Here is a 15,560-nt window from a genome sequence, read left to right as displayed (position 1 = left end):
ATGGATGGGCAGGAAGGGATGTTAAGGATCACAGAGCCATGGAGCCATGGCATGGCTGGGTTGGAGGGGACTCAGAACCATTGAATCACAGCACGGTTGGATTGGATGGGACTCCAATGGGCCCCAAAGTCCCCAGCTGTCCCCACCCACAGCCTTGGGCAGCCCCAGGACAGGACACTCACCAAACTGGCTGAGGATCCCCTCCATCCTCTCCTCCAGCTCACTCTCTTTAACACCATCCCCCACCCTTCTTTAACACCCTACAATAGGAACCCGTGTGCCTCAGGACCTGATGCATATAAGGGCTATTCCAGTCGGGCAAGCACCTTGAGAAGGCAGTTCTGAGTCTGCTGGAAGCAAAACAAGAAGGATGACAGAGCTGGGGATGGGGCAGTGAAACAAACCCATTACAGCACTGGGGGAAGGCACCCCACGCCTCAGGGAGATTCAAGCTGATGTGTCATCACAGCAGGGCTGCGGCTGCAGCTCCTTCCATGGAAGGAAGGCAGCACGGAAGCCCTGAGAGGCAGCAGATGTTCTGTAGGTGCAAAGGGAGTCAGGGTTAAAAACAAAAGGCTGCGGTAGAGTCACAAAGCTGCTGCGCACGTAATTTTTTCCTTTCCGTTTTCCCCTCTAGTGATGCTTGAAAGTGAAAGAGGAAACACAAACATGTCCTTTCCAACTGCTTGAGATACCCCAGATAAACGCCTCGGGGATGGAAAGGAAAAGCTGAGAGATGGAAGGGATGGATGCAACTGATGGAGACAAGGAAGGGATGGACACAATGGATGGAGAAGAGGAAGGGATGGATTGAAAGGAGGAAGGGATGGATGTGATGGATGGGGAGGAGGGAGGGAAGCCCACAGCAGCAGCAGCCATCGGTGCTGGGACTCCAGTTGAAGTCCTTGGGCAGCCTGATTCCACCTGCTGCACTGCAGGAGCTCCTGGCAAACAGCAGAGCTCCAGAACTAAGAACGCCAACACACCAACATGGAGCACATCGTCCTTCTGCTGGCTCCTTGTCTGCTGGGCTCTGCACAACCCCAGCAGCTCAGGGATGTTCCTTCCCCTACAAGAGCAATGAACAGAACCCAGGCTGCAGAGCAAGGCGTGGAAATGGTGCACGAGGAGGCAGGCAGTGAGCTGAGGTGACACTGCAGAAGGGCTGACGCTGTGCTGAGTGCTCACACTTCAGTGCATTGTGCAATTTCCACATATACCCACAAGTTCCTCCTTAGGACGAAGGATTTGCACACACAGGAAGGAAGGCACTGGTTGCACTGTGACACCACAACGTGCAGAGCTGCAGGGCGGTGCTGCAGCATCCCCTCCTGATCCTGCACCACAATGAGCTCAGTAACCAAAGCCAAAGGGAGGCAGGTTTACAGCACTGTGCAAACACAGCAGGCTGGGGGGCAGACAGGCTGCATCTCCTGCAGCAAGCCTTGCAAAAAAGGGGCCAGAAGCAGAGCAGTGCTGGCCGTGCTGCCATTGCACACACACGTAGCAAACACCAACAGGAGGGCACTGCAGCTGCATGGACGTGTGATGGTACCTGACACACCTGAGCAGCAGCCCTCCCACTCCAGACCCCAGGGAGGCTCTGAACATGGAGCCACCAGCACCAGAACACAGCCCTGGTGCTCTGCTATCACCCCTATGCTGTTTGTTTCTCCTTTAAGCACACCCCTCCAAGCTGTTCCTCCTGCTGCTCTCTGAGCCCTTTGTCTCCTGGTTTCTGCTGGTTGCAAAACGCAGCACCGGCAGAACTGCAGGAGAGGACTATTAACAGCCAGAAGTTTCCACGCCAGTCCTGATTATAAAGCAAATTAATTCCAGTCTGAGCCAAAGCGAGCCCAGCCCGGCAGCTGGGCAAACACAGATGCCTCCAAACAAACACAAGTGGGTGATGAACACTTTGGGGAATGGCATCCCTGCCCCTCTGCCCCCAGTGCAGCCTCCATTAAAGGCAGTGGAGACATTCAGTGCTCTGCCCACCCATTTCTCCCTGTTCCTGGGTGGAAGGACGGCTGTGTGGGTTTGGGTACATGGGGGCGGTGGGGATGGGTTGGGGTTGGACCGGAGGATCACAGCATCACAGAATGGTTTGAGTTGGAAGGGATGCTTAAAGGCCATCAGGCCCAACGGCCCGCAGTGAGCAGAGACACCCACAGCTCCATCAGTGCTCAGAGCCCATCCCTGACCCTGGGGCTGACAGCTGGGTTCAGCTCACCCACCCTACAGGGGTACCTTGTGCCCTATGAGATGCACACAAGACATCTGCATGGGGCAGACAGATACAGCACAGCCCATGGGAGGGACCCAGCTCTTTTATGGAAGTCCACAGCAGAGGGGGTGGGACAGCCTGAGGGAGCACAGAGAGCAGCAGGAACCCAATGGAGGATGTGTGTGAGCACAGCAGGGAGTGTGCAGGAACTGGAGATGTTCAAGGTGCAGCATCTCCAGCACAGCATGAAGCCCCACGCAGTGCTCGTCACCTTCACTGCTGAATTAAGGCACAGAGGACACCACAAACGTCACCCAGCAGAGCAGGGGCACCGGGTTCAGCCACCTGAAGGGCATTTTCCCTTTGCCCTTGTCTGCACTACAGACACCAGAACACGTCTGCCTGGATGCTGCAATGCACCTGCACGGCTGGAGGGCACCCCGACAGCATCGCCTCCCCAACAAACATCCCTGCACATCTCCCAGCCGAGGCTCTGCAAAGCAAAGGGCAGAAGATCAGAGTGTGTCCTTTTAATCACAAGGGCTGATGGCCAGGAAGCCGTGCAGGGATCTGAGCCGCCTCTCCCCCTGCTGCTGTCACACCGGAGGATGCAGCAGCCACATGAAAGAGTGTTTCCCTGGGAAACAGGGCTAAAAATAGGGCGGCTGGGAGACGGGGTTTGGGAAACCGCAGTGAGGACGGAGCCCAGCTCTGCGTGTGGGTGGCTGATCCTCAGTGCTGGGAACAGACAGATCACGGAGCCCTTATGGCTGGAAGGACCCATAAAGGCCATCCAGCATGGCACCCCCGCAGGGACTGCACAGCTCCAGCATGCAGCATGGGGAGGGATCCCCAGTGCCCCATGGGGACATCCAACCACAACAGCACAGTGGGATGGGTGCTCCCATATCCCCCCTTCCTGTGGGCTCAGCACTGAGGCAAAGCAGCCCTGTGTGCATTTAATTACCTGCATAAATTCGTTAGCCAGGGCTTCCACCTCGGACTCAACCCATCACAGCCCATGAATCACAGCACAGGGTTGTGCCATTTGTATGTAAGAATGCTCCATGTGCCAGGGATGCTCATTGACACCATGGGCTGCAGGAGATGAAGTGATATGAAATACAGCAAGGAGATAAAGCACTGCTGCTGATCAACGCTTCGTAACGAGGAGCACACCCTGTGCACATTATAAGGTGAAAGGAGCCACTGGTCCATGCAGGGCACACTCAGCCATAGCTATGCCACCATGCCCTCCATCCCTATTCATCTCCCACCTCCATCCCTATTCATCTCCCACCTCCATCCCTATTCACCTCCCACCATTTCCCTGCCCCAGGGGAGCAGTGCTGAGGACACCAGGACGAGTCTCTCCTCCCCAGCCATTGCTCAGCACAGCACGGTCTGCACGCTGCCTACAGCTCCTCCTCGCTCCTTAAAAGAGAGCACAACATTATTTACAGCCTCATTTTAAGCCGTCGCCCCGGAGCCAGAAACTGAACTCATTTCCATAGACAAAGAGTGGTTTTACCAGTACTGAGGAGCTCATTACCTCCCTGTCCCCAACCTCCACAGTGACTGTCACCTCCTGCAGGGACAGCAGAGCGCAGCAGCACAGCCCTGTGATGGGCAGACAGAGGGAAACAGAAAGAAAGAGATCTCAAAAACACATTTTTCATCGGCTGTGGCTGCACAAACGGGGGCCCATCATTCCCATTCATTATCATTCTGCTCTCAGCTCCTCGCAGGCTGAAGCCAGAGCTCCAGCACAGGCTCAGAGAGCAGGGAAGGGGGTTCTAAGTAGGTCAGAGCCGAGGATGATCAAGAAGAGTCTTTCTGGTGCTGTTTTTGGTTGCTGACAGCTACCAGAGCCCTCATCTGACAACATGAGAGTGCTGGGAGCAAATGGTGCTGAGCAGCAGCAAGGTGGGCACTGCATGCAGGGGGCACACGATTGGAAAGTGAGCGATGTGCATGGAGGGGTGTTGTAGGATTTAATGGGGTTGCAGCACCACCCCCTTTTCCCTTTCTGGTTCCTGTTCCCATCCTTGGTTTCTCATGATGGGGAGCTCAGCCTCCAGGCATCCCCCGCCTCGCTGAGCAGTGTGTGAGGAGGAGGAAAACCCCAACACTGAGGGAGAGTCGGGAAGGAAATGCAAATGTTGGGGTGTGCCAAGGCCAGAAGAAGAGCTTCACCGTGTGCATGGGGGCCCAAACTGCAGCTGTGCCCAAAGCCCAGCAGGACAGCACAGCTCAGAGCCTGCACTGGGGCAGCACAGGGAGAGCCAGCAGCATCCCAAAGCATGGAGACAGACTGCTCTGTGGCTGTAGGAGAAACAAGTTTGGTTTCATTTTGAGACACGCAGGAGATGCATGATGCCATTTCAGATTAGAGCTCCCATCCTACTCAGCTCTGCCTCTCTGGCACATGGTTCCTACAGCCCATCCATTCTCACACACAGTGCAGCCTTCCTCAGGGTCCTCAGGGAGGAGAAGTCAAAGAGCACCACATTTAACCATCAGCCCAGTCACAGAATCAGGGAGCATTAAAAGCTCTCCATGATCACCAAATGTGACCGTAAGTCTGAGATGGGGGGTGGGGGGGAGCAGCCTCAATGCTGGAAGCTCAACGAAGCGTTTCAGTGGTGAAAATACCCTTTGGGAGGCACTGGGGCTCTGCAGGTCCAACCGAGCGAGGAACCGATGGCAACAGAGGCAGAGCTGCATCTCAGCTCCACGCAGAGCTGGGCAGCACTGGGGAAATGCTGGTCAAAGGGAAACCAGCAGAGAGGGGATGACTCCAAGCGGAAGCAGAGCGCTGGGCCATGAAACGGGGGGGTTCTGACTGAGCACAACCCAACAGCTCGGGGGAAACACAAAGCAAGCGGCGCAGAAATGGCTGCAGACATCTGTCAGCACTGCTAACAGCAGCACAGCTCTGCAGGAAGGGCAGAATGAACGGGGAAAGGGAGCAGAGGAAGATCAACGGGGGGTCTGCAAAGACAGCGGGGACAAAGGCTGCTATGAACATGAAGCTCAACCCCAACTACCCCAGCAGAGAACCACCAGGGGTGGAGAAGACCTCCAAGGTCATCCAGTCAACACAGCCAACCCAGAGTCGTTATGGTTGGAAACAACCTCAGATGTGCAGCTCCACCCATAGCACCAAACCTCCAGGCTCTGCTGCTGAGCACCAGATGCAGAAGCAGGTCCTTACTCTGCCTCTCTCCTGTCTTGGCTCCCTCCAGCCTTCCCACTTCCTTCAGCACCACTTGCACTGTAAACTATGGCGCGTAGCACTGAGCTGCAGGCACATCCAACAGCCTCATTCTTAGAAGGGAATTCACTTCGGATCATCCTCACACCTCTCCCTTGGAAAACGGGGAGGAAAAGGCAACGTTTAAGGAACAGCAAACCCACAATGAATTAGGGATGTGAAGGACTGAAATGCCGCCAGCTCATTAAAACAGCACAGAGCTCATCATAACAGCCCTCATGCAAATCCTTTTGATTCGCATAAAAGAGAAACAAAACCCAACAACCATTTGGCACAGCAGAGCGGAGCCACGGACAAAACACCCGTCAGATATTGGTGTGCGGGAGTACAGGTTGGAGAAGGAGAAGTCCTAAGCAGAGCAATGCGCCAGGCTCAATACTGGAGGTAGATGCGCTTTGATTTGGAGCTGTGAGTTTGATGCTTTTTCTTCTCTGGGACAAAAAGTCACAACAGAAGCCAGAGCTGGTCATGAGTTAAAGGCTGAGTTTCTCTTCCTTCCACCATGGGATGTCTGACGACCCTCTGCATTGTAGACATGCCCAGCAGTGTGTTGTGCTCTTTACCGCATCCAGATCTCATCAATCTGATGCACCAAACCCACCTCGACCCCCTGCCAGAAAAACATCGTTATGCACCAAAGTCACCACTGGAAGAGCAGCCTCAGGAGCACAGCACCCACGTGAGATCAGTTTGAGCATGGAGGGCATAAGATGAGACTATGTGGAAACACATAGAAGGAAAGAAGGCTCAAAAGAGATTTGGGCTCTGCCAATGATATCAAATGAAAAACTAGAAGGAAAAACATGTTCACGTGTACTCTTATGATACTTTATGCAAGGATGTGGGGAAAAAACCCAGATGTTTCTGATGAAATTATCAAATATTTGATGATTTCAAGAGAAAAAATGCAACGCATCAAACGGGTACGACGGGTTGGAGTCATCCTCATAGGAATGACAGGTACGGAGGCAGGAGGGCTGGAAGCAGGTGATCAATCAGGGCTCTACAATCCAACCTCTCTATGATCCTCTGAGCTGTTTTTGGAGTGCCTTAAGGAACACCCCCTCAATATCCCTGACATAAAATCATTTCAGAGAACGCCAAGCAGCCAATCTTGGGGGAAGCCAACCTCCTGCAATGCACACCAAGCTCCAATGGCTCCCCTCTGCAAAGACCTCCATCCCAGGAGCAAAATTCTTCATTCTCTCAAGAATACCATCAAGCACAACAAACTGCCACCACCGTGTGACCAGACACCATCATTTACATGTAGATTTAGGGGCCAAGCACTCAAGCAAAGGATTAATGAACTCAAGATCAAACTTGGCCTCTTGAGAGCCCAACTCTGTCCAGAGCTCAGGTCACCCTCACCACAAATTCAGCACTGCAGGAGACAAAGTCATCTTCGCTGTGCTATGGATATGTTGAGAAGTGTCATAAAAAAACACTCATGGTTTTGGTTGGGGGTTCAGGGCCCATTTTGGAGATGGTGAATGAGCAGCGTTGTAGCATTAAGAAAATGAGTTTTAATTCAGAATCAATCCTCGTGTAATGTCCTTATGAGCCCCATCCTGGCAGCACAGCTGGCAGAAAGTTCATCAACAGCTGAAGAAACCCCTTTTAAATAACACAAAATTAAGAGAGAACATCAAGAGTGCTCTGCATCACAGTGCTAGGAGTCCTGATGGTACCTCCAGGGCAAGAAGACAACAGATCTGCCACCTCTGCAATGTATTTTCCAATGAAAAGCTGTCAGTTCGTAACCCAAGTTACTACAGCGTGGTCAGCAAACCTGCACAGAGCTCAGCAGGGATGGTGACAACGACTGCAACTGTAAATAAATGGCAGCTGGATTTCCTCAGATTTAGCTACAAAGACGTTGGAGGAATTAAGGTACTTTCTCCAGCGCACAGATGAGTACCTGGTGCTTCAACCTGACAGCTCACTGCAGGCTCCCAAAGCTCCGTTATGAAGAGGAATCTTGTACACAAACAAAGCTGTTTATGCTCCGCTCGGACATTGAAAAAAACATGATGGGAGAATCTGCTCTGAATAAAGTCTGCCCCTTTGTCAGCCTGCAGCCGCCCTAACAATGGTGTCAGCCACTGGCGCGGCTGAATCAGAGCTGAACATGGGTTGGTTGGCACTGGTGACAAAGGACAAATGGCGTTCGGCAGCGATTCAGAGCAGTTTGCTTTCCTGAAGCTGCCCCTTTTGATCTCGTTGAGCCAACAGAAAGCTCAGTTTGGATGGAAACCCCCAGGAATGGAGAGCTCCTCCTCCCACTGCCAGCAATGGACAACCATCACTGTGTGCACACAGCTCAAGGGATGGACGGATGGGATAGCACAGCTGTAACACAGGGTGAAGGATGGGTTAAGCACACACCACCACCCAGGCACTTCCAAACCTCAGTTTGGGTTCTTCTTTCTTCTTGGTTCTTCTTGGGGTTCCTCTTTCTTCTCTTTATGTTGAATCTCTTTGGTTTTTGCTTGTTTGGTCTTTGTTGTTTTAAATGGACAGCATCAAGAAATGGACTGAATGCCCCCCTCAACCCCAACACAACTGACTGAAGGTGGGTATCTGCAGAGCGCTGCCTCCCATCAACCCAACGAACCAAAATTGAAACCAAATAACCCAAAACAGCCCTCAGCTGCCGCCCGCCAAACCTACACACAACCCAACCTCGCTGCTCCCACAGTTCAGCTGACCTCCCGAAATGCCCACATGGAACTGAAGCACAACACTGGATGCAGGTGATAAGGAAAGCTGCCACCTTCCTAAAGGCACCACTGTGTCGTGCTCAAGGACAGGACGACCAACACGGATGGGACCCACAGCACTGACCTGCCACCCCTTAATGAACTCCTCCATGGCCAATAGATTTGCAGTGCCAAGGCAACCGGCCCCAAAGCCCTCCCGTTTAAGAAGCCAGAAATAAAGACAATTAATCCAGAGTGCTGTAATGATTAAAATAGGCTGACGGGTCTCAGTTTGCAACAGGAAATATGAAATTATCCTTCGGCGAGTGATTTTCTGCTGGAATTCTGCAGGGATTGCTTTCACTTCAGCACTGCTGAAACCTCACCATGGTGCTATAAAGAACGGCTGCAACCACACTCAGAGAGGATCCTAAACAAGAGCCTGCTACCCCCAGGGGAGCTGCCCCACATCGCGTGTTCTGAGTCCCCTTGGAGGGTCCCACAGCCATTGGGTTTCCCCAAGAGCTCCCTGCTGGATCCAGGGAAACCTGACAGTGGCACACAGTGACCGCTAATCCTATTTCAGGAGGGATTCCCAAAGTGCCTCTCGAGCAGCGGGTCAGTTAATCCCATCCACCAATGGGATTTCTTTCACATTAAGGAAATGGAAACTGAGTGAAAACGTGAATGTTCCCATTTTTTCTTGTGATCTGCAGGTATTGCTTTGATGAGGGACAGCGTGACATTTGGGTATTCAGGAAATTAAAGGGGAGCTGCTCCTGTATGTTACTATTAAACCCACAACCTCCATCAGACAGCAGAGAAAAAGTGGCTTTTAGGGACCTAACAGAACCTAAATTCACTCCCACCACCCTTCCAACACAGCTCTATGTGAACATTTACCCACAGACTCCTCTTAAGAGGTCACAATTGGGATGTGATATTGAGAAACACAACAACCAGTGCTGCATGTGATGCCAGTCAGCATCGATTCTCACACAAATCTGCTCTGCAGGAGCAGGAGATGAACCCTGCAGGTCTGTCCGCTGCTCACACACGTCTCTACAGGGTCAGTTCTGCATCTGCAATGCAGTGGGTGCTGTGCAGCTTTTGGGCTGCAAGAAACAACGCAGCTTGTTGCTCATTCTGCTCCACCTCCCTGGAGCTCCACACACAGCAACAACCTCGGGGCTCCATCCTGACCACTAAAGCAGATTTTGCACAGTGACCTCAGGGAAACAGGTGCCATTTTACAGCTCAAGCACTAAATCATCGACTGACACTGGGGGAAGGGAAACCATCTGAGAAAGGAAGGGCTGTGTTTTAGTTTGTAGGCGTTAAGAGCTTGGCCTTAAAGTGCTGTTTGAGTTGACGGGCTTAAAACGCACATTAAGTGGTATTTGGCCCCTAATATCCATGCTCTAATGAACACATATAGAGAAAGAAGGGTTAAACAAAGCATAGTCTCAAAGAATAAATGCTCTGGTATCCCAGTAGCAGTGAAGGAACACAGATAAAACTCAAGGGTGACACCAAAGTGACATTCTGGACGTGGCTATAGTGAGTTTGCAGCACCGACCTCTTGAAGTGGCTGGCCAGGACGCCCACCAGCTCTCCAACCCTGCTGTCGTTGGATGGCTCTTTGCTGGAGAGGCAGACGATGAGATCCTTGTTGTCCTTGGTGTGGAAAACCACCAGCTGGTCCTTTCCATTGGAGACGCTCAACCCGACCAACTGTGAAGAGAAAGTCAGAACAATGTCAAATACATGGGGGTAATTTGTTACGGCCACACCAGCTCCTTCCCCTCCATTTCTGCCTCCACCACCAAGAGCCAAAGGGAATGGTTCTGCATGCTCCTCCCAGCTGAAGAAAAAAGGGTAAAACAACAGGCTGCAGGTTGTTTTGTTTTGTAGGGAAAGAAAACATAAGGATTAAAATAAAGAGAAAAAGAAAGAGAAGCCAGCAGGCAACTACATGGACACATTGGTGTAAGAAAAAGGAGGAGAGAGAGGAAGGAGGGAGGAAAAAAAACCAATGAATATAAAGATGCTGGAGCAGATGCTCACTGTGCACCCAATGATGACACAACTCCTGGAGCCAGGCAGAGGGAAACCACAACCTCCTCCAAGCAAAAGGCACCAATGAACCATTTTTGAGACTCAAAATCTCATCATTCCCTTTTTTAAAGAAGAAAACGCCCTCTATGTACCCCCACTGCCTGCACTGCAAAGCAGCTGAGCACAACCCGACCTGCTCCCAGCTGCACATACCCAACACAGGTGGGGTTTATTCTTTCCCACTGACCCTATTTTGAGGCTGTGAAATACTTTCACGGAGCTGCACTTCATGCACACACACACCGACAGCTGCTGGGCTTTACGGTGTCCCTTACAATTCATTTGCACGCTTAAATAACAACTCGGGAGCACAACGGCACCACGGGGACCTCTGCCACGATGGCTGTGCTGTGTGCAGGGCAGGAGCAACTGCAGCTGCAGAGCTCTGCTTATGACATGCAGCACTGCAGCCCCGAGATCTTCCTGCTTCCCAGTCACCTCCAGTCCCCTTAACACCCACAATAAGGGAATGCAGAACGTGGAATGCAAGTGGGTACAACACGAAGGGCTGCACTGAAAGCAAAGCTGAGGGAGATGGGGAACGCAGCGCAGCCCTGACAACCAGTGATGGGAGCAGCAGACATCAGCTGATGTCTCCAAAGAGATTTCCATGGAAACAGCAGCCCTGAGGAGCGCCACGTTGACAGGGTGCTTGGAAAGGCTGACAGCAAAGCTCAGCTCTCAATGCATTCACACTGGAAGGGCCGCCCACCTTCCAAATGGACACACACACCGTTCTGGTAGGACCTATTTTACACCAATATCTATGAACACTGCTGTAATTGTTACCCATTTGCTTCTCCTATTGGTTCCAATGGTTCTTTCCCAGTAGGGATGGTGCTGTTGGCTGCAGGTCAGTGGGATCAGCGCATGCACCACGATGCCATCCCAGCGTGAGCAGATTTCCTCCTGTTTCCATGGTGCAGCAGCAGGAGGCAAAAGGCTTTGGCCAACAGAGCAATGCATGGCTCAGTATTTACCGTGCTGGAATATGACTCTGACACCTGTGTGGGTCCTTTGGAGCCATTTCCCCTACAAAGCACTTAATGGCCACGGCTCAGCTCGTGTCCATTGTACAGCCCAGAAGGAATCATCGCAGAGCCATGAATGAAGCTGATTCCTATCTGTGGCAATTTAAGTACGTGATGCACAAAATCCCACCTGGTTGGTCTGAGCTCACCTTGATCCTATGAAAAAAACCCCTCCACCTTTTAGAGTCTGCTGTGCATTTAAGGAGTTTGTCAGCACAGGGAAGAGTCACTCACTGAGATTGCTAAACGCAGCCCTGCTGACAGCTTCGTTCGGCACAATTAAGAGATAACGTCAGTGCAGCTCAGGAGATGACCTGCAGTGGCTGCAGAACGGCAGCAAAGCCTTTGCAGAAGAAGAAGAACCATCCCTGTGGCACTGCTCTGCTACAACACACACACCAGGATGCACCAGCAGTTACCCCACATTGCGCCGGGTCTGGTGGATAACCAGGAAGGGACCCATCAACCCAACGTTTGGATGCCATCTCAGCTAATCACTCACTCCACATTTGCAGATTAGGTTTTACTGCTCCTCTGAGCCCATTTTTAGCACTGTGGGACCGGGGGGCGGTTTATTATTCCTTCAAATGCAAACGTCACAAGCAATTTGTGTAGGACATCTGCAAGCAGTGCAGCCAGGTTCTGTAGGGTGGAGATAATCACAGCAGCATTACCTCAGGCTGACGGAAACAAACAGGTTGAATCCACGCTCTAAGAGGAGCTTTTCTCCCTTCCCCCCTTCCTCCCAGTGATAATCTGCTGCTCTGTGACTGGCAGCTAAATGCTGCTTACATTAAACATGAACAAATATATATAAATCAATTCAAACAACGTTTGGGATCAAAAGAACCCCCCAGAGACAGAGCAAACGTGTCTCAAGCTTCTGTGAAATGCCAGACCCTGACAGGGCCAAACTCCTGCAGCACAAATGAATAACAAAACAGCAGAAGGAAGAGAAGAACGTGTCTTTTTCCAGCGTCCTTTTTCATTCTGTGGATAGGAACACGGAGCTGCAGAGCCTACGACTATGAGATTGCCTGTAACTTACATTATAGAGGGGAATGGTCTTCATCACTTTGTACTGCTTCATAGGGTCCATCTTATAGAGGTGCCGGTCGGTAATGAAGATGGCTCTGTCCTCCACCTTATTGAAGCGGTTGACCTGTAAAGAAACAACTTTCAGTCAGCAAACATGTAAAATTCACCCAGGTCTTGAACAGGTTGACATGGAGGAGTGGAAAAAGAAGGTCAAACCCATAATCCCTTTTCATACACAGGGAGATGTGCACCGTGAGAGCAGCAGCATTCCCAGAGCCAGCAGGGTTAGGACAAGCAAGACCTACATCCAACAAAGGATTAATTACAACTCTAATATTGTTTCTCTTAATTCCAGGTATTCTGTTGTTCTGAATTTGTGTTTATTTTTGGCTATCCCTCCGGCACCCAGCAAATTAAATCGCCAAAAGCGCTGCCAAATGCCACATCAGCACCTCTGGAATATTACTGCAAAGACATGGAAGTGGTTGTTAAGAATGCACTAATTCATAAGGCTGCAAGATACAAAACAACATCTGATGTGGGGAAAATCCAGGAATGCTGAAGTCAACTACTGGTTCCACAGCCTGCGGTATTAATTAAGAAATTAATAACAAAACAATATTCTCCTGGGAGCAGTGTTTGATACCATGGGTTCCCACCTCTGAGCTCCCTTCCAACCCTGAGGTTCTTTATTTGTATGCTCTTTTTACACAGATCATTTAAATCGAGGGTTGGAAAGAGACGACCTTCAAAGTCCCTTCCAACCCAATCCAACTCAACTCAACTCAACTCAACTCAACTCAACTCAACTCAACTCAACTCAACTCAACTCAACTCAACTCAACTCAACTATTCCATGGCTCTACCACCCTTAAGGTCCCTTCCAACCCAACCCAACCTAACAATTCCATGGTTCTATGATCTTCAAGGTCCCTTCCAACCCAACCATGCCACAATTTCACAGTTCTATGACCTTTAAGATACTTTCCAATCCCAACATGCTGTGATTACACGCTCCTATGACCCTTAAGGTCTCTTCCAGTCTAAGGCAGCCCACAATTCTATGAAATCCCCCCATCCTTCTGCAGCTCACCACACTCTTCCAGGCCATTGCTGACATTAGGCTCTACCAATAGGGTTTTCATAGAGGAAACATGTCTCCCTCTCTAGCACTACAATTAATTCATCAAGGAAATATTACACAAAAGGAGAATATCTGACATAACCCATATTCTTCAAGAGGCTGAGTGCTGAACAGTTACCAGGTAAAGTCTTTGCAAAAGCAAAAGAGAAAGTAGGGCAGGAAGTGGAAAGTATTTTTCACCAGGATGAAAGCAGTTATTGGTCTCGAAGCAGTCACACTTACACCATGGTTTGGTAGTGCAGCCTGCAGGACAGCAGGCTGCATGGCCTGGAGTTGAAGACTGGGCTTCCTTAGGTAGTGATCAGCCTCATACAGACATCAGATCACAGAGTCATAAAGGTTGGAAAAGACCACGAAGATGGTTTTGTCTAATCCCAACTCATCCCCACCACGGCCACTCTTGGAGTCACAGAACATTAAGGTTGGAAAACACCTCTGAGATGCCCATCCAACCCCAAACCACCCCCACCAAGGTCATCCAGTTCCAACCTGTGTCTTCAGTGCCACATGGGGAAGCAGACATAGAAAGGATTCAGAAAATGGCAGCACAACTGCAAATTCATTGGCTCTGTAGGGGTGCAGACAGCCCTTAGGTTCTCAGATACTGACCATACCCTTCCCAGCACTGTGTTCTCTGCACCTTCTGGGCTTCTTTTATTTATATCCCTGTTGATCCAAATGTGAATTAGACTTAATTTAGCTTCCTTCAGCTGATAGAGAAAAACAAAGGCCCAGCCTACAGCGGAAAACATTCAAATGAGTTATCCAGGTGTGTGCCCCAGGGGTGACAGCAATGGGCTTTGGAGATGGAGCTCTCAAGGGAACACAGTGCCAAAAATGACAAGGAAGAGAAAGAGGAAGAAAAGACATGTTCTAAAATAAGCAGAAATCGTTGTTTCCTAGGTGATAAAACAAAATCTGTTGGCATGCATGAAATATGCATTTGGTTTCCCAAGGCAAAAAAAAGCTGAAAAACAAAGAGCACCACCACACTCAGCAAAAGATGTATTTTTCCATAGGAAAATGACCCGTTCCCACCTATACCTACTGCCAGAAAGCAAACACACACACTTCCATCAGCACAACGTCAAAGCCTCTTCACAGGCTCTCTATAAAAAGATCTACAAAGCTTTGGCCCAAACAGATTCATCGCTATTATTCATACCAAGCTGTCAGAATTAAGACCCCGCACACCCCAGCAGTTATCGATACTTCAAGAGCTGCTATGAGTTGCTATTACATCCCTGACTTCCCCAGAACAATGTCAATCATCACCCAAAAAAACACGGCCTCGAAGCAGTTACTGCTCAGCAAATATCTTACAGTTCACAGCGGATGTGTTCTTTACACAAACATTTTTAAATACATGAACTCTAAGCTTAACTGGTGCCTATTCAGGCTGTTCTGTACTTATCCTCTTAATGTCATTTCTTTTCAAAGAAAGAAGAGTATTAGACTGCAAGTACCTGAGAATTCTGAGGATCAGACACCTCACACTGGAGGTGAAAGCCAAGACTGTTTGTCTACTCCAACCATGACCACGGGTGCTACGACTTTCCCTCTTGCTTAGTTGGCAAATCCGAGGCTCACATTTAATTTAGATTCCCTGAGTGCATTGTTTGGAAAGATCTTGATAGCAGATCTCGAAATGTCAGATCTTTGTCTTGTTGGCTCTCAAAGTTCAGGGCTATTTGTTCCTTTCTCTTGTTGACTTTAGGCCTTGGACGTTCTTTCTTCACCCAAGTGGGAAGGAAGACAAATGGTTTGTTCAAAAGTTATTACACCCAAGCATGGATATCAAAAGGGCTCATTGCTTTTGGGTTTAAACCTAAAGATATCCTGAAATGGCCTTATGTGTATCATCAAAGATACTACACGGTTCTCCTAAGCAGAAAACCTGAAATGACTTTATCTGTTTCGTCTGAATCGTCAACACTGGAGAAGACCTCCAAGACCACCAAGGCCAAGCCTTGGTCAAGCCAAGAAGGAGGAGGTGCTCCTACTTGCTTCTCCAAGGCCATCG

At 50.1% G+C, this 15,560-nt stretch overlaps 1 protein-coding gene across 2 annotated transcripts in view; it reads right to left on the bottom strand.

The window, feature by feature from the left end:
- The window catches only part of MYO1D (myosin ID), a 66,699-nt gene that overhangs the window by 7,019 nt on the left and 44,120 nt on the right, over window positions 1–15,560 (bottom strand). For both annotated transcript variants that reach the window (XM_015885440.3, XM_015885441.3), the window contains 2 exons: window positions 12,404–12,517; window positions 9,786–9,940 (listed from right to left, as the gene is read on the bottom strand). In XM_015885440.3, coding sequence (XP_015740926.2) covers window positions 9,786–9,940; window positions 12,404–12,517 — 269 coding nt within the window. The remainder of the gene's footprint in view (window positions 1–9,785; window positions 9,941–12,403; window positions 12,518–15,560) is intronic.

Source organism: Coturnix japonica, chromosome 24 (assembly GCF_054131305.1).
Source record: "Coturnix japonica strain WE chromosome 24, WE-NBRP24, whole genome shotgun sequence".
Classification (NCBI taxonomy): Eukaryota; Metazoa; Chordata; class Aves; order Galliformes; family Phasianidae; genus Coturnix; species Coturnix japonica.
This window is presented reverse-complemented; position numbering and strand designations above follow the sequence as displayed.